Raw genomic sequence first — 19,442 nt, 5'->3', positions numbered from 1 at the left:
AAAGTTTAATACTTTTCGCATATATCGTTTGTTATATTTAAAAGAAACTTTTAGTACTGATGATGGGGTCTTTGTTACATTTTTAACAAGATTTCTGAGAGATATTTTAAGCCTTGAAATAATATAATCTTGAAGAGAATGAGCGTGGGACCTTTGTTTGGGGATTATAATTGGAGCGACAGTAATGCTTTCCTTGTGTCTTTTAAAATGATTTAAATGGTCTTCCACTGCCGCCCATAAGTCATCCTACAAAGGTACGGAAATCTCGACAAAGAGAGACATCCTGGAATATCAAGAAGCTTCTTAATACACTAAGGGGGTCCTTTCTGCTGATTAACGACCACTCCATGGAAAGATGGAAGAGTGATGGAGGTGGGAGGTAAGGTAGTTAATTTGGGGAAATTTTCAAGCCTCTTGATGATTAGCAGAAGTACGAATGAATGAGTGGTTAGATAAATTATCATGGTGTCACTGAACTGGCCTCTTTTATTGCTTTTGGTCTCAATCAAAGTCAACATATTTATGTAGGTCTATGAAGTATATGTATATAAAATGAGTTTGTATTTGAACACAGAAATCTATATAGCTGAACTCCTAGCTCTAGTTGAAGCAATATACGGAATAAATTAATTTCATTCCAATTCTATAAAGTTGTAAAGTCTGTTTGAAAGGATAACGGGGATGTCCTACTCTTACGATTAAATAAATAAGATTTATGTTAGCTCCATGTGAAACTTTATATATTGTCACAGGAAGTGCTGGGAAGTCTTCAAAGTAAAATAAAAGTTTTCTAGTGCAGCCCTTTTCGTTTAACTTCTTCGAATAAATTCTCCTACAGGAGTTATCTAACTCACAATGAAGTCTACACTATTTAATATGAAGCTTGAGTTTTGAGAAGATGGGCTCACATTACCAATTCCTTCATGAAAACTACTTGAGAAAATTCTTCTTCCCCTAAAAAAAAGGAAAATTTTCCAGGGAAATAAAATGAGCTTACGTTCTTTCTTTTCTTCTCCCTGCCAATCAAATTCACCCGACTCAATGAGGTCCAGGAAACTCTTTCGCTTCTTAAAATACATGGCAAGATCCGTAGAGAGTATCGCTGCCTCCACAACTTTCATTACTCGACGGTAGTCATCTGGGGAGAGGGCCTAAAAATAAAATGAATTTTTAAATAAAGCAAAATTCATGAAAATCCCAATAGAATATCTGAAATAAATTTCTTTTTTTTTTCTAAAACTTCCCCATTTTAGTGCTTTCGGTTATCTTACACCATCTCTGTCTTGATATCATCACCCCCCATGTTTTTGATTAAAAAACATTAACATAATTTATTTCATGAATTTGCATTTTATTAAGTTTCTTAAACGGGATTATCGTATGACGAGTCTGTTTTTATGGTACCCTTGAATATTTTAAGTTACACGATTAACAATTACGGTATGGCCATTAAACTATATTGCAAATGAGTTTTCATTTTAATACAAAGAAGACTGCTAGAAGGATTCAATTGAAAATCTACTTGGAAAATTCTTACTTTTATTAAAATTGTGTTTTTCAATTATATTCAATTATTTTAGCAAAAAAAACAATTAGAAACTTTCTTTAATAAAGCTCTCGTTGTTAAATCGAAAATATTCTTTCAATTTTATTCTTTTTCAGATTTAAAAAAAATAGAGAAATTCATAAATCCAAAGATTTTTCTGACTTTTAGAACTTTCTGGCAAAATTGTGAAGCTTTCAAAGCTTTTTCTGAATTATGTATCTTTTCATAAATTTCCATTTCATTGAATTCACCCTCTGATCAATAAGTTTGCAAAGTAAAAAGATTTGTTTTTAATTATTCAAAGGTCAAAATACTGTGCCCTTTGACCTATCATTTCAACTGTGAGCAAAAAGCTCTATAAATGTATTTTTTTCTTTTTCACATAAAATACATAAAATAAATACAATCATAATAAAAAAGCTTATGGTTCATGGTAAAGGATGGTAAGGATATAAAGTTATATTGTTGGTAGCAATACCTGGAAAATATTATTGCCCTCTGAGTTTAGAATCATAACACATTGGTCAAAGTGGTGGTGCTCCATGGTGCTGGTGCTGTAGAGAATCGCCAGGGGACTCTCTGTTTTGGTCTGGAAGGCATTATTGGTACCCCGGTGGTCGAGATCGTGACACAGGCAGGCAACAAGGAGTCCAAGGATTTCTAAATCATGCATAAATTGCTGCAATGATGGGAGATTCTCATTTGAAAATACAATTCAAGCTGAATGGGGAAATTAATTGTCCGCCACTCACTTCCATCTTTCCCGTTTTCATCATGGCAAACATGGTCTGTGCTACGTTTAGTGCGTGCCTCCAATTGTGATATTTAACAGGACGATAATTCTTCTTAACACTAAGAATCCACCGACAGAGAACCTATATATGTGTGAGTGGGAGCAAACAAGTAAATGGGTTAATTGTGGTGCAAAACAAAAGGAAATTAGGTGGGAAGATTGCTCCCAATAATTACTTCATAGGGAATATTGAATTGCTGCACTAAATTGCATTGCAGGAACATTCTCACAGTGGCACGGCAGGTGTCATCGTCGGAGAGATCAAAATCTAATTTGTTACCCATATATGAAGAGAGAGAGAGAGAGTGAGAGTGAGATACATATTGTTAAAATCGCCGCATGTGGCGGAAATTGAATTTCTCACCTATGAATTTGAAGCTATAGAGGCTGTACTCCTCGGCCGACTGTACGGAGTCTTGGGCCAATTTAATTGTTTGCTCTTGACTGGCTGTGGCATGATATGATAGACATTCGAGGGCCACTTTCTGCTTTGCCATCAATTTGCACGCACTCTCGTACATTTGCGTGTTGTGGATACCCAGGCCGCAGAATATCGCGAATGCCTCCAAGATTGACACATCCAACTCGCTAAAAGTCGATTCGTTATTCTGAAAGAACACCCAAAACTCATTAATATTTTATGAATCCCCCCAAAAAGGATGAGGGGCGAATTTCTGTGCTGTATGATTCAGAAGGATATTATATTATTAATGATATGTACATGAAGGCAATGCCTATGTAGCATTATAAGCTCTATAGGTATGCAATATGAAGACATCACGCGTAATTGAACGCTAATAATTCAGAGAAGCTGAATAAATAGTACCTATATATATATAGAGAAAGACTTTCTTCAACCACCACTTTATGGGTTAGAAAAAAAGCACTCTCAGGCATTTTGGGACATCAACTAATGGCCCTGGGAATTTTATTAGAAGTTATGTATGCCTTAAAAAGTTTCCCATACAAATTCTTTTCCAAATGAGAAAATATAATTGAATAAATTTAATTCGAGGCTTTTTCTTATTTTTCAGAACGCCCTCCTTCACTAATAAGCTTTCCAAAGTTTTTAATGAAATATAATTTTGAATTAGAAGGAGTATAAATTAATGAACTAAACATAGTTCTAGTTATCTTGCAAGGAAACTTTTAATGAAAAGTAAAAAGTTTCAAAAAAAATTTTATAAAGAAATTAATAAAACTTCAACTATTTGCTCCAAAAATCATGCAATGAAGCATTCTTTTTGTACATAGCTTGATTATGTATATTTTAATAAAAAACATTTTGAAAGCTTTTTTGCATACTTTCATAGCATTTTTTTGTTAGAAGTTTTCATTTGATTAAATCAAGAAAAACAATTTATGCTGACTGAATGAACATTTTTTGCTAATACAAAAGGATTTATTTGTTGAGAGAATATTATTATTTGCTCAAGGAATAAAATTATTTGCAGTCAGCAAATAAGGAAATGTTGACAGATTAAAATTTTTGTTTATTTAGGCAAATCAGTTTTAACCTGACAGTAAAATAAAATTTAATACGTTTGATATTTTTATAAAATCCATAAAATCAAATATCCCAAAAGCAAGAAAATATTTTCATAACTTATGCAAAGAATTCATGAATATTTTCTTACGATTAATTCTAAAAATTTGATTTAAAGTATTGGAATGATAAATACTAATAATTATTTAAAATATTATCTTTGTAATAGTCTCACAATAAATTTAATCTATATAATAAAGAAAGGCCTGTTTGTTGGTAATCGTCGTTCCGACTTTTCTATACAAATCCACACCGTTTGACCAATCGCGATGAAATTTGGTACAGAGGCTCCTTATAACAGGCGGTTTCAGATGGCCGTATTCATTCCCCCCAAAGCCCCCCTTCAGGTAGCCCCCATAGAGATTTCATGCAGTTTTTGCGAATTTTTGAATTTGGCGCCTAAAGTGTTGTATGAAAATGATTTCTTCACTTTGCAAATTTTTCTCCGGGATTTATAAGTGGCCTCAATTAAACCATCACAATTTTTTTTCCTCTAAAATTCGCGCGAAGCGCAACAAATCCCCGCGAAGCGGGGCGAGGTAAATTGGAGCGAAGCGACAATTTACCTCGTTTATAGATAAGTAAAGAATTTATTTTATTCTTGAATTAAATTATTTTCAAATACCAAATGCAAATTAAAGCTTATAACGCTTTTAAAGGAAAACAAGAAATAATTAAGGAGGCTTTCCAATAATGCCTTTAACATACATGATATGCTCTTGAGAGACTTTAGTGTACACCTATCTATCTTTAATCTAATTAAATGTTATTATTATGGTCTTTGTTACAATAACCATATATTATGTATGTATGTGTTACAATCAAAATATAATTTCTCCTTCCTCAAACATGTTTAATGTTTTGATTGTAAATTGAATAGTCACCATTGTGTTAACATTTTGCATGCATGCATTATGTATTTATATTTTAATTAGTTATTAGGATGTATTACGCAAATTTTGCTGATTACATTCAGAGCAAATTTTGATTAAAGTTCACGCGAAAATGCCAATAGATTCGCCACCGTCACCGCTACTCATTTATTGAATACTTTCACAAATATATAGCGGCACATGTATTAGCTATGTATTGTACATTTTGATGGTCATATCTGGAAAATTATTCAGTTATATGGAAAATTAATGTTAAAAGCCACCCTTCAATTAGCACACATTTTGGGAAAGTATGAAAAATCTATATGGATTTAAATCTCCATAAAAGGACTCGTACCAGTGCTAATGCTTTTGTCCATTAATTCACTAAAATTATCGCATAAAATGTATGCGCTACGTATCCTTCCATATATACGATTAAGGGAATTTTTTGGTGAATATTTAATGATTGCTCGTCCGGAGAGAATATGCAAACAACCCCCCTTAATTTCCCTACATGTGTAATTAATTAAGCGCCCGGTGTGAAACTTGAATTTTGCGTGCTGTGTACGCTTAAAGGTTAAACTTATTTGAATAACTTAACGAATTTCTTGGATGAGAAATGAGCACGAGTCGAGTTAAGAAGAGAATTTTGTTTGAAAAAAAAAATCACCACCTTATTAATTAATTGAGCAACACCGATAACATCCTTTGAACCATTCACGATGGGCATGCACAGGATCGTGCGAATGTTGTCTGCCTCGTCGTTCTTGAAGAGCGCCGTTTTATCCTTCAGCCATTCACGTACATTTTCAATGTTGAGTATTTGATTTGTGGACGCAACCATCTGGGCTATGAGAGCGAGCGTAGAATTCTGTAGATCCTCCACCGTGGGTCGACTCACGGTACCCACTTGATTTTCTGCACCCAACTCGAACAGGGTGGTAAATCGCATGGGAGATTTCTGTGTTGGAAAAAAACGAAGAGTAGAACAGAGGTTAATGGCAAAATAGGTAGCTCTAAAGAGGTGGTTCAGTTGATGACGGAAATGTAAAAATTACACTAAAGATTACAACATTTTTTAAAATTACTTTCTAAAGCATTTAGCAGGGAGAAGCATGCAAAATTATGATGCAGAGTTTTAAAATATATTTTCTTTAACTAAATTGTTATTGATCTAAAAATTTGAAATCCTAATTCAAACAACTGACAAATATAAGAATTATAATTTTAAAATAGTTAGCAAACAGCGAGATTTTTAGGGGTTAAAAACTCTAATCGGAATCATAAAATGCAATTCACAATAGTCAGTTAGAGAAAGGAAATTAAAAAAAAAACTTTAAAATTCAAAACTTAAAAAAAAGAACTTTCGAAAAAAATTAAAAAGACACAAATAGAGATAAAATCCTAATCTAAAAAATACATAGCGTTTAACTTTCGTATTCAAAGTATCCTTTTTTAATTAAATAAATTAAAAGAGAGTTAGAATTTCCATTATCTTTCTCTTTCATAAATATTTAATTGAACTTGTAAATGGATGTTAACCCATCCATTCACGTTTTGAGACAACTATTTGTAGAACACATAAAATGGAATATTTAGGTGGTTGATTTACATATTCTCTAAGGCTAAAATTATCCTGAAAACAACCTGAAATTTGCGCAACTAAAAATCCATTCATCCGGATTTAAATGGAAATGAGGACAAAATATAGAGCTTTCGTGATAAATTTATTCAGTTGCGTTTTTATTTATTTATGCTTTGCATTATTAGAATCACTATGTATCTCAAGCATTTCATTCAAAGTTTTTAATTCTTTTATTTTGTTATAAGCATATAAGTAATCATGTAATGAATTTTTTTAAATTTTATTTCGAAATAAAATGCTAAAATGCGTAAAGAGTTTAATTTAACCTGCTGGCCGCCAAGACCTTGGAGCTTCCTTAGAGCGCCAAGGTGGGGTCGTTGAACGACCCCAAGAAGGAAGTCGATTTTCTCATAAACTATAAAACCGGGAACTGTCGGGTCACTACCTTTAGACTCCTTATATAGTCCTCTTGCCCCTTGCATCACAAATTCGCCACCCGGAAACACGCAGAAGAAGATATTAGGGAAAAATATTTTTCACTCATTTTTCACACTTTCTTCGTGAGAAATTTGTCACGAAGTTGACCGCAACTGCTATTTTTTTTCACTACTTCCCCACATTCCCCTCACTTCCCGCACCGTGATAAATGGCAATATTTCTCGAATATTCTTTATTGTTTTGCACATTTATATGCTTCTAATTATGTTTTATGTTGTTTATGTTACTTATTCGCGATAATTCTGACACTGAGATGGTAAAGTGAGAAAGTAAACACAACCCTTCAACCCCCTTCAACCATATGATTTATGATGTGACTAACTTCATTCTAAGAAATTTTCCGCAGCATGGCCGTTACACCAATTTTTGAATTCCCTTCTTCTACATTTTCCTTAATAACTTTTCTTGTGGTGGACGGATTTGGCTGAAATTTTTACACAACCTCCTCAGATAACCAAAGAACTTATTTCCAAAAGATGGGAATGGTATCTTTTATATTTATTAAGTTATAGCACGAAATATAGGGCTGGGGTCGTTTAACGACCCCGCTTGGCGGCCTAGAGGTTAATACAAATTTCATGTTAAAAACATTTTCAGCGTATAGTATCAGCTCTCAACCTATTATGAAAAAAATCTTATATGCCTCTTATCAGGGCCCCCAGCCGCACACTGTAACGGCGGCGGCGGCTTGATTTTGTATAAGCTCCGGCGGCGGTGGCTTGAAAAAAAATTTTTTTTTCCAAGACTCGGCGGCGGCGGCTTGATTTTCTGTAACCACCGGCGGCGGCGGTTTGAAAAAAAATTTTTTTAGCGAAGCGCGGCGGTTGTGGCTTGAAAAATGGCATCGGCGGCTGGCTCAAGCGGTTTGAATTTTGGCGCGTAATAAATTTAAAAAAGCCCATTAAAAAAATTCCCTTGGGATTGTTTTAAAGAAAAGCGTCCGAGTAAAATGCATTTATGCCCGCCACATAAGATTTTGTGGTGAAAAACAAAATTGAGTTGAAAAAGTGGAAAATTCCCGAATTTTGTTTTCTTTTACAAACATTTTCCGCTTTCACCATTTTCTTACCTAAAACATTGAGGAATTTTCCCACTTGAAGACTTTTGTTCTCTTCGATGTCATGAATTTTCACTTTTCACGAAAATGTCACTTAAATATATTCGCAAAAAACACTTTTCATGTATAAAGTATGTATAATATCCTCTTTTTGGAAATTTCATGGCAACTGTGTCATTTTCCTGGCCCAGAAAAATCGTTTTTCCTCTTCTTTCTTTCTGCGAAGGTAATTTTCCAATTTTCACACAATTTTCATACATAAAAAAAACTTTATCATAAATCTCTAGAAAAATCGCCTTATTGCTGCGTGCGTTGGTGAGTACTCACACATGCGCGCATGCTATGTGTGTATTTGCTCCTTCCTCCTGCAAGCGTGGTGTGTAAAACTTCATATGGGACTTTTGCTTATACGCCGGTATCGGTCGCTTTGATGACGTTATAGCGTAGTGGTTTTATAGCTTTTGGTCTCGGGATCAAATCTCGCCAAATATATTTTTTTTCACATTATGTTTTTTTTTCTTTTACACATTTATGTCATGTTTAATGAGATAATTAATTACGTTTATTTAATTCGCTCTAATAAATAAAAGAATTTTCGGAATAAAAAGAATTAAATCTTACCCTTGGCGCACTAAGCATTAGAAAATCTTTTATATTAACATAAATTAATTTCTGAGCGATAAAATCCCATCTCAAGTTCCAGAATATCCATTTTTATTTTAAGCAATGCGAGACAATTTGGGGAAAATTCAAGAACTTTTAGTAAGATTTTTGGTCACTTCTGTTTCGTAAAAAAGAAGTGATTCTTATATATCTTGGCGGTCCTGCTGACTACAAGAATTTTTTTTCTTGATTTCATCCCAAAGAGTCAGAACTTCCATGTTTTGGACAAGTTCTTAATGAAAAAAAAATGTTTTTTTTTTAAGTTAGATTTGTGGTTATTTCACCGTGATATTTTCTTTTTCTATTCACCCAATCAGGGGCGTCGGAACTGGGGGGTACAGGGGGTCTTTTGTACCCCCCAAAAAATTTAAGGGGCGCCGAAGGCGCCTCAAAGGGGCGCCAAAATCACCACAAAAGGGCGCCGAAGGCGCCACACAGGGGCACCAAAATCACCACAAAGGAGCGCCGCAGGCGCCCTTTCAATTTTTTTTTCATAATAAGTCCATAATAAAAAAGGAGACAAAAAAATTAAGGAATAAAATTTTAAACAAAGGCGCAAAAAGAGCTTAAAGACTAAAAATTGAAAATTGTTAAAAATAAATTATAACGTTTCAAGGGGCGCCCTCAGCCTCCTAAAATTTTTTAAACGTTCTAAAGGCGCCCTCGCTGTATCAGAGGGCGCCGAAAAGGACCTGAAAATTATTTAAGAAAAAAATTGTAACGTTTCAAGGGGCGCCCTCAGCCTCCTAAAATTTTTTGAACGTTCTAAAGGCGCCCTCGCTGTATCAGAGGGCGCCGAAATGATCCTGAAAATTCCCAAAAATAAATAAGAAGGTTTCAAGGGGCGCCCTCAGCCTCCTGAAATTATTTGAACTTTCTAAACGCGCCCTCGCTGTATCAGAGGGCGCCGAAAAGGACCTGAAAATTATTTAAGAAAAAAATTGTAACGTTTCAAGGGGCGCCCTCAGCCTCCTAAAATTTTTTGAACGTTCTAAAGGCGCCCTCGCTGTATCAGAGGGCGCCGAAATGATCCTGAAAATTCCCAAAAATAAATAAGAAGGTTTCAAGGGGCGCCCTCAGCCTCCTAAAATTTTTTGAACGTTCTAAAGGCGCCCTCGCTGTATCAGAGGGCGCCGAAATGATCCTGAAAATTCCCAAAAATAAATAAGAAGGTTTCAAGGGGCGCCCTCAACCTCCTGAAATTTTCCCAAAGAATGTAAAGGTTTATCATATATTTAGTTGATTAGTTTCTTAGTTTATAGGAATTGTAGAATATCGTAAAAAGTCTCAGATGAAAGCTATATAAATGCTTATTTTTTCGTAAAAAATATAATTTTCCAAAACCCATTAGAAGGTAAAAAAAATAAAAAAGTTTTCCCTAACACGTATTTTTTTTGTTTTTAGTCTCTAATTTCCAAAATATTGCAATGGACTTTATTTTTTCCACCTTCTATGGGTTTTTGAAAATTATTTAAATTCATAATATTACACATTTTTATAGCTTACCTGAGACCTTTTACGATATTCTACAATTCCTATAAACTCAGAAATTAATCAAGATAGTAGATGATACACCTTTACTTTATTTGGGAAAATCTGCATGTTTCCCAGCGCTTTCCCGGGAAATGTTCACTCTTATTTTGAATCTTAGACGATCCCATACTTTTAAAACTAATTGTGATTCAATTCTAAAGATTTACTCAGTGTATGGTGCATAAGAGTCATTCATCGCGATCGGACAAACGGTGTAGATGTGTATAGTCGTATAGGAATGACGATTTCCAACAAACAGATCCTTCTTTTTGATTATTAAGGTATCTAATGAAAAATAATAGAAAAACAAAAAGAAAAAAATGTTCACGGTGAGATTTGAACTATGGATGTTAACAATAAGAGTACTACGCGCTAATCTCTAAGCCAAAGATTCTTTTACTGTTAACTCGTTGGTTCTTTTTACTCTTTTTAGGAAACTCCTCAAAATTTTTTTTTGTTCGGAAACTTTCTGAGTTTACTGTTTATATGCATAAAAAATGCAAAGATAAATATACAACATAAATTAAATATATAATTGCAAATTTAAATATAGAATGGATGATAAAGTATAAAGCGAAAGATCGAATTAACGAATTTACGGACTATGATTCTTTCTTTCTCAGTAAATGTGAAACTGGCTGAAAATAAGAAATGGGCAAATTGTAAGGAAAGACTTCTTTACCTATATATTTTTTAAAAATAACTTTTTAAGACAAAATTGTAAATTTTTTGAAAAATATTTTTCCCTAATCGGCATAACTACTACTTATAATTTAGGATTATTGGTTACCCGCTATTTTCAATATTTTATAACATAAAAAAATAACTTTGCTATAAAAAATAATTCAAAGACCTTAGGGTGGGGTGGGAAAAAATAAATGTGCAGTTTTGTAAATATTTATTGTTCATTTATTTTTTATTAAAAAATCTAATTTTTACGCAAATCTTTCAATCTCAATAGCTTTGATAGTGTTGAGTTAAAATAATGTTATAGAATTGATATTTTTGACCATTTATTATTTATAATTTGGAAAGTGGAAAATGGACTGAAAATGCATTTTCACGTTAAAATAGAAACAAATTGTCTGACACAAAGTTGTAGCTCGGAAAATCTATATACATATTAAAGAAAGTTGTGTTTGTTGGAAAGCGTACATTTTTTTAAATCTATGTTTTTCCTCTCGTTTTTTATAAGATCGTCGTGTGGAAGAAAGGAAATAATGTGGAACGACCTTAAGAGGTCTTTAAAAAGGTAATTTCCTTCGAGAAAAGTTTTTTTTTGAAAACCTTTAAAAAAAATTTGTTCATCATGCAACTGTCCATGAAAAAAAATTAGAGGGTTCTCGTTTCGCACTTATATATATAAAAAAAGACCCTAAAAAAATAGGGGGGGGGCGCCAATATAGGGGGGCGCCAAACTAGGGGGGGGCGCAAAAAAAAGGGAAGGAGGGCGCCAAAAAAGGGAAAGGGGGCGCCAAAATGTTTGTCCCCCCCAAGTTCGAAAACGTTCCGACGCCCCTGCACCCAATAATTCTTTAGGAGAGTAAAAATCATTTTTTAAACAAAAACTAATAAAAGAAAAAGATCCTCTTTTCTTTCTTTCTTTCACAACAAAAATTAATTAATTACTTAATCTACTAGAATTCGTTTCTTTCTCCTTCAAAATATTTAAATGATTTAAATATTTCTTTATAAGAATAAAAATCATTCCTAATTCAAGAAGTCAAGAAATAGAAGTGACCAAAAAACTTACTAAAAGTTCTTGAATTTTCTCCAAATTGTCTCGCATTGTTTAAAATAAAAATGGATATTCTGGAACTTGAGATGGGATTTTATCGCTCAGAAATTAATTTATGTTAATATAAAAGATTTTCTAATGCTTAGTGCGCCAAGGGTAAGATTTAATTCTTTTTATTCCGAAAATTCTTTTATTTATTAGAGCGAATTAAATAAACGTAATGTAGTGAATTTTTTTTATCCACACAACATCCGTGAGAGTGACTGTGATAGTCAACCCTTTTGCAGCGTTCCAGGTCCTCTCAGCTTCACAGCTAACGAGAGATTGACCGACGCATGATAAGCACCGCTAGGGCAACGCTTATCAACCATCACAGCCCTCTCCCAAAGAGTTTCACACACATAACGGACCATGGCACGGGATAATATTTTTGGCCTTCGGTCTCGATGCCTACAGTAATTAATTATCTCATTAAACATGACATAAATGTGTAAAAGAAAAAAAAAACATTATGTGAAAAAAAATATATTTGGCGAGATTTTATCCCGAGACCAAAAGCTATAAAACCACTACGCTATAACGTCATCTAAGCGACCGATACCGGCGTATAAGCAAAAGTCCCATATGAAGTTTTACACACCACGCTTGCAGGAGGAAGGAGCAAATACACACATAGCATGCGCGCATGTGTGAGTACTCACCAACGCACGCAGCAATAAGGCGATTTTTCTAGAGATTTATGATAAAGTTTTTTTTATGTATGAAAATTGTGTGAAAATTGGAAAATTACCTTCGCAGAAAGAAAGAAGAGGAAAAACGATTTTTCTGGGCCAGGAAAATGACACAGTTGCCATGAAATTTCCAAAAAGAGGATATTATACATGAAATGTGTTTTTTGCGAATATATTTAAGTGAGATTTTCGTGAAAAGTGAAAATTCATGACATCGAAGAGAACAAAAGTCTTCAAGTAGGAAAATTCCTCAATATTTTAGGTAAGAAAATGGTGAAAGCGGAATATGTCCATGAAAGATAAGAAACTTTCCTTTATATCTCCTTGGTTGAGAAATAATTTAGTTCGAATTTGATTAATTTTCTTAGTATTAATATTGCGAAAGGCTCCGGCGGCGGCGGCTTGAAAAAAAAATTTTTTCATAATAGTCGGCGGCGGCGGCTTGATTTTCTGGAACCACCGGCGGCGACGGCTTGAAAAAAAATTTTTTTTCCAAGACTCGGCGGCGACGGCTTGAAAAATCGCCTCGGCTGCCGGCTCAAGCGGCTTGAGCCGTCGTCGGCTGGGGGCCCTGCCTCTTATTAAAACAATTATTTTTTAAAAATTGAATGAACAATTTACAATAATTAAAAATAGAAACGTGACAAAATTCTGTTATTAAAATTTACTTTTTAATTAGGTTAGAGTATCTCATTAATAAAATATTTATTGTTCTTGAAAATTTTATCATATAATTTCAATGCAGATATTTGAAATAATTAAATCGAGTGCAATACAGCGAGCTTTCGCATTTATTGTATAGCATTGACCAAAAGCCATTAAAACCACGTGTTATCCAAAAATAAAGTCAAACATTACCAGTATCTGTGACGTGATAATCGTTAATCGCATCATGCATAACAATCGGATCTTTAAATAACCTATATATACATAATTTTTAATGCCGTGCGCGAATAAAGTCGAGATTTTCTCTACACATCACACACACATAGATAGTCAACAATGATTTTGATGAAAGAAAAAAAACATGACACCTCATCCCTTTTTGTGATGGAAAAAATAACTCACTTGTTGCTCCAAAATATCCTCCACATTGATGACTTTGCTCTGACGTCGTGAGAATGTTTGAACATTCTGCGATGGTTTCTCCAAAATCCGTTCTAGGTGATTCTATTTTTGCGGATGGGCGTGCACGCAAGGGGGTGGAGGTGGGAAATGGGGCGGTGGTACAAAAGGTGAGATAATTTGCATAATAAATACGTTTTTAATGGGACTTTGGTATCGCATGTAAATGTTGTGGTTGGAGAGTATTGCTTACCGCTTCGCCACAGTCCAAATCAAGGAGGAAAACTGCACAGCGTTGGCATTTGAGCAGCTCCCTGGCTTCCTGCATAATCTTGCTCACGAGGCACTCCAAATTGCTCTGTTCGGCGAAGATATTTCTCGCTAGATTAAGCAAAATCTGATTGCGCTGATACTCTTGGACGGATATTTCAAATAGTTGAGCATTCTGGATGCCAATGCCGCAAAATGTGAGGTAGCGTCGGAAAACTTCTACGTCCTTTTCCGAAAATTCCTCTACATCCTCTTTTCCTCGGAAAAATGACAAAAAAAGTGAAAATTAGTTTTTGAATTTTCATTGTGAAATGTTTAAAAAGTTTTAGAAACAATTAGATTTTTTTTTTGGGTAGGTAATAGAAAATGTTCAAAAGTTTCAAATATTCATGATAATAGTTTCGTTGAGAGAGAATTCACAGAAATATGTATATGATTTTAACGAGTTTTGATATATAAGTAGAATTTCCCCCTTTTCAAAAGCTTTTTGTTGAATTTCAATTTAAATGGAAATTTTGTGATAATAAAATTACTATCTCACCATTGATTTTGTTTATAATCTCTGCCACGCCAATGACATCACCCTCGTAGTTGCAGATTGGCATGGAGAGGATTAATTTGGTTTTGTAGCCCGTTCGGAGGTCAATTTCAGCATTAAAGCGCTTGTCTTTGTATGCATCTTTTATGTTGATAATTTCCTTTGTTTCCGCAACAATTCCTGCCACACCAACGCCAAAAGGTATCACAATGGGTTCCTCGTGGGCCTGCCTCATTGCCTCCTCGAGTGGTGTATCCTGCGTTACATCGAACAATTTCGCCACGAGAATTCGTCCACTGGGAGTATTTCGCGCTAAGAACAAACTCCCACGATCCGCCTGTGTGAGTAGTCCAACATTCACGAGTATCTTATGGCACAGCACATCGATATCCAACTCATTGGCCACATCACGAATCAACTCCATGAACAATTCATTCTCATTCAGATTCTCCAAATGCCTCCGTGTGCCGATTGAGCGCTGAATCTGGATGTTGCGGCTTCGCTGTTGAGGGTGCCCCGCAGGTGCGTTTATAGGGGTTGGAAGAAATATTCATGAACAGTCAATATGATTTTATTATGAATATTTGAGGCATTTCCCACGCAATGAAAGGTGGGAGGGTAGGAAAAAGACGAAGCCAAGGAGAAAGTTTGCAAAAGCATTAAATTCTTTTGCGAATTTCCCAGAATTTCCCCTATATGGCTTCACAATCTATACATACATATGTTCAACATGGAGTGCCTTTCTGCCGTGTCAATCAGCAATTGGCACAAAATATTTATTTACTTTCTCCCATTCCCCGTTTCTCCTTTCACCTTCCCTCAGCCACGAACTTTGTGTTTTTATGCAAAATGGAAATTACTCCCACAAATGTCCATAAATTTTACACATGATCAATTTTTTTTGGTGAGGGATCGATAGCCACAAAAGCCACAATTTGAAATTAACCCTCATCAAATTGCATCCTGATTTATGGGGATAAAAATTTTAACAATAAAGAAACATGAAACAATAAAACCTGATAATTAAAATTCAAGAGCGATGAAATATTAACGCTTTATAATGGTTTTATGTTGTAGAAAATACGTTTTTTTATTATCAATATTGCTTGCTATGTATATTGCAATTTATGTAAATTATTGAGCACATATAATATTAGTGGAATAAACATACTTGTTTTGCAGAGAGAATATTATATGTTTCAATTGATGCCAATCAGCTAAAATTACAATTAAACATAAATAATAATTTTCATTTTAACTTGGGGGCAAAGAACGATATATTTTCCTGGTTTGTTTTCTTTCCATGTAATCTATGAACGTTAAAAAATAATTTAGAGCTTTCGATAAATTAGATTAGAGGCGAAAAGCTCCCGTGTCGTAAAGAAAATTAAAAGAATTATCTTGACAAATATTTTCACAAATTGCGCGAAGGAAGGAAAGCGAAAATTGGGAGAAAAAAGTTTAAAATGGAAAACTCCGCTTGAAATATACATATTTTTTAATTTAAGCTCCTTTTTCTTTATGGTGCTATGGTACGCTCTAAATCTCCATGTAGTTTGATTATGAAAACTGTGAAAAAGCATGAGGTGAGGGGGTCATGAAGACAAGCGTGTAACACTTGAGTGATTAAACGGAATGAAATCAAATTACTCTCACAGGGTGTATTTTGCAGCAGAGTCAATTTGACGACGGTGATAAATGACTCGGGGGTGAAAATTAAAAAGAAAAGAATGAGACAGATGAGTAAATGGGGAAGCCCTCGAGGTGACCTTTTTTGTCACTTTCGGCACTTGCTTGTTGATGCGGCGTTCAAAAGTGGAATAATTCGATGGGAAACGAGATGTTTTGGGGGCTGCTAACTAACAGATTAAATAAATAGGACGATGTGAATTTAAAGAAATTTAATTTAGAGAAAATTACTTAGAAATATGTATATATCGAAGCTTTTTAGGAGCTCTTAAATTTTTGATTCATCTTCAAACCTTCTTCGGGAGCTTTCAAACGAAAAAAAAAAACGATATACAAAAAATATTGGAAAAGTCCCAAAGCTTTTAATTATTTATTCAAAAGAAATTAGAATATTTTAACGGAAATCTTTTCTTTTAAAAAGAGAATTTTTAAGATTATATATAAAAAATCTATTTTTATATTTATAATATTTTTTTATCAATTATTATTATTTTTAAACTTAATTCGAATTAATCGTAAAGCAACATTCTTTCATAAAATAGATTTATGTAAAAGTTTCTTTGTATGTTCGTTATGAGCGGCTTTAATTTCAGAACTTAGATACCCCCAAAAAATTGGTAAACTCACCCTTTGTGGTGAGAGCGCCAACCACTGCTGAAAGAGGTCAGAAGACACTGACCCCCCACCCTTCCTTGGACTTTTGGGCGACTTTGTGACAATAGCATGAATTTTGTGGATGAATTCGAGTGGTGCTCTATCTCGGAGCCACTTCTCCAGCACTTCCGGTTTCTTCTCAAACAACTCACTGATCTTCTCCAAATCATCGTCGTCTTGCTTCGACGGTGGTGGTTCATTTTGTGATTCCTCACCATTCTGCTCCCCATTTAGTATCTTCGCCATGCCTCTTGGAGGGTGCACCACAGTTTGCGCTTTGGCTATGTAGAATGGCGAAGGGGTGCTCCAGGGGTGAGGGTTGGTATCATTACCGCCACCTCATCAATTAGTGTGTCACGTCCCGAGTATTTTCTTGGTGTGCAAATTTTTCTCACTGATTGCGCGGGCTTTTCCGGGGGGTTTTCCTTGGGTGGGGGTGCGTTCACGCTTTAGGGGTTGGGTAGTCTAACCATGGATGAAGTGTGGAGACGCGTGTTGCAAAATGTATGAGATGCGCAAACGAGCGATCCTTCCACCCAGTGGGTTGTCGTGGATTTTGGAACGAGGGGGTTGGTGGTTCACAAGAGATGATCCCGTCGTGGATAATTGAATAAAGTCCAAATAGAGTGTAGTAGAGAGTGTTCTTCTCCAGACGAACAAGCGTCCGTGGTGTTGGGTATAAACAAATCACAGGATGAGCGCATGATCCATTCCAGTCTCTTCCACCCCCAGACTCCGACTTCCCATACACACGCACAAAGCTCTGTGTACCACTCTCCAATATTTCTTCGTCCACGTCCACCACGACAGCACGGGGATTTTTGGCTGGTTACCAAGAAAGCTCTTTTTGGGTATTTTTTTTCCTGTCTCTATATATGCTGTATTTGCTACCTCCAGATGACCTTATTATTTATTCATCGAGATTTCCAGAGGGCTAAAAGAGGTGTGACAGGTTTGGAAAAGCGGTGTTTGATTTATCTCGTCAACCGCTGAAATCACACATAGGCCAATTCTCTCGAATGGATGAATCTGTGCCTCGTAGCCGGAAATCGATAAAATTGTATGGGAGCGTTTTTCCACACCAACTAGCACAGAGGTGAGATATTTTCCTCAAAAGTCACTCGCCCTCACACTTGAGGCGCACCAATTATTGCGCTCGTTTCACTTGATTTGGCTCCGTGAAAAATCATCCCCAGACTGTCACTCAATTCACTCCCATTAATTGTCTCACATTTCACCCTTCGAACTTTATCACCCCCTCACACCCCCGCAGAACAACATTGCGGGTACCACAGTGTTTGGGTGGGCGCGCAAAATGGGGTGGCCAAATGGGAACCCAGAAAACATCAGCTGGCTCCTTAATCCCCCAAAGACGTGGAAGATGACTTAATCCTCCTTCGTGTCAGCGAGGGAAGATTTTTCATTGTGCAGCCACACAGCGAGATAAAATTGTCGAGGGAGAAAGAACAAGCGAAAAAGAAAAGCCCCCTTTTGCACAACCCCTTCTTATCGCAACCCCAAGTCACTTTATCCCACTTTTCCCAACACACCAATTTTCTGCTCCTTTTTTTTCGTCTCCTCACACCATAAAAGTGTTACAGCTCCAATGGGGCTGAAACCATCTCACAAAAGCCTCAAATTAACCTGAGATTCACCGCAATTTACCCCCAAATGCCCATCAATAGGCGATGGGGAGTGTGTAAATAGTTGTACTCTGCAGCTGTGGGTGCAGTTCACCCAGAGAGAAGAAAATTTCAGGCCACAGTTAATGTGGAGCAAGAGTATGTGGAAAATTTGGCACGGATACCCCGGCGGTTTCCGAGAGACTGAAAACTTCCAAATTCTCTGGTTGTACCACCACCACCAGTCTGTGTGAGAGAGAAAATGCGCTTGCGAGAGCCAGAGAAAACTTCCCAGCCCGCCAAATACCATTAAATCCCCCTTCAATAATTCCACGAGATGCGACACACACAACTTCCCCAACCTCCCACCCACAATACCCCAACCCACCCAAAGCACACACAAGCCTCCCACCAAAGTGACTTTGCACGCTTTGTCACGGACAACACCACCCGATGGCACAGAGGCTGGTGTGTTGTGGAATATATTGGAAAGTATGTTTCTGGGGGGTTCTGGGTGTGTGGTGAACCCCTCGAGGGACCAAAAGGGGTTGCGCCCATAAGGTATACACATATCGGGCTGGTGGACAAAATGCTGAGGGTCAACTGAAGCGGAAAAATGTAGTTTATCCTCATTCATGAGAGAGTCCTTTAACGGATTTGTGTGAATGGGTGCACGACTCTACGGTCATATTACTCTGGGTTAAACTTTTCCCCTAAGCTGGAAAAGTCTCTGAAACGAGGGATTTGATGTGGGAGATTTGGAGAAAAAGGAATCCAGGACACGCATCAAAATAATATTTCTTATAAAAATATAAATTTTATTTGATATATCCTTACATAAGAGCTTTAAAGTACATATCGATATACATCCTGTATTTGTCCATCTGAAAGCTCTCTCCTCGGATTTCCTGCTAAAGTTACAATTTTCTGCATTTTTCATTGAAAATGGAAATAAGTGGGTCAAATATTTTTATTAAATTTAATTTTTTTAAATTAATTTTTAATATTTGAGTTATTACTTCGTTTTTTTATTAATGTA

The 19,442-nt window shown here is 35.6% G+C and overlaps 1 protein-coding gene across 4 annotated transcripts in view; it reads right to left on the bottom strand.

The window, feature by feature from the left end:
* The window catches only part of LOC129786249 (cGMP-specific 3',5'-cyclic phosphodiesterase), a 24,598-nt gene extending 5,989 nt beyond the window's left edge, over positions 1-18,609 (bottom strand). The window contains exons 1-10 of one of the 4 annotated variants that reach the window (XM_055821132.1): positions 16,755-18,609; positions 14,442-14,940; positions 13,884-14,158; positions 13,634-13,735; positions 5,434-5,721; positions 2,704-2,947; positions 2,516-2,607; positions 2,299-2,421; positions 2,025-2,225; positions 998-1,151 (exon numbers count right to left, since the gene is read on the bottom strand). In XM_055821132.1, the coding sequence (XP_055677107.1) occupies positions 998-1,151; positions 2,025-2,225; positions 2,299-2,421; positions 2,516-2,607; positions 2,704-2,947; positions 5,434-5,721; positions 13,634-13,735; positions 13,884-14,158; positions 14,442-14,940; positions 16,755-17,027 (2,251 nt within the window). In that variant the 5' untranslated portion in view covers positions 17,028-18,609. The remainder of the gene's footprint in view (positions 1-997; positions 1,152-2,024; positions 2,226-2,298; positions 2,422-2,515; positions 2,608-2,703; positions 2,948-5,433; positions 5,722-13,633; positions 13,736-13,883; positions 14,159-14,441; positions 14,941-16,754) is intronic. The other 3 variants (XM_055821133.1, XM_055821134.1, XM_055821135.1) reach the window with 3 other exon arrangements.
* Positions 18,610-19,442: the final 833 nt, after the last annotated feature.

This window comes from Lutzomyia longipalpis, chromosome 1 (genome assembly GCF_024334085.1).
Source record: "Lutzomyia longipalpis isolate SR_M1_2022 chromosome 1, ASM2433408v1".
Lineage (NCBI taxonomy): Eukaryota > Metazoa > Arthropoda > Insecta > Diptera > Psychodidae > Lutzomyia > Lutzomyia longipalpis.
This window is presented reverse-complemented; position numbering and strand designations above follow the sequence as displayed.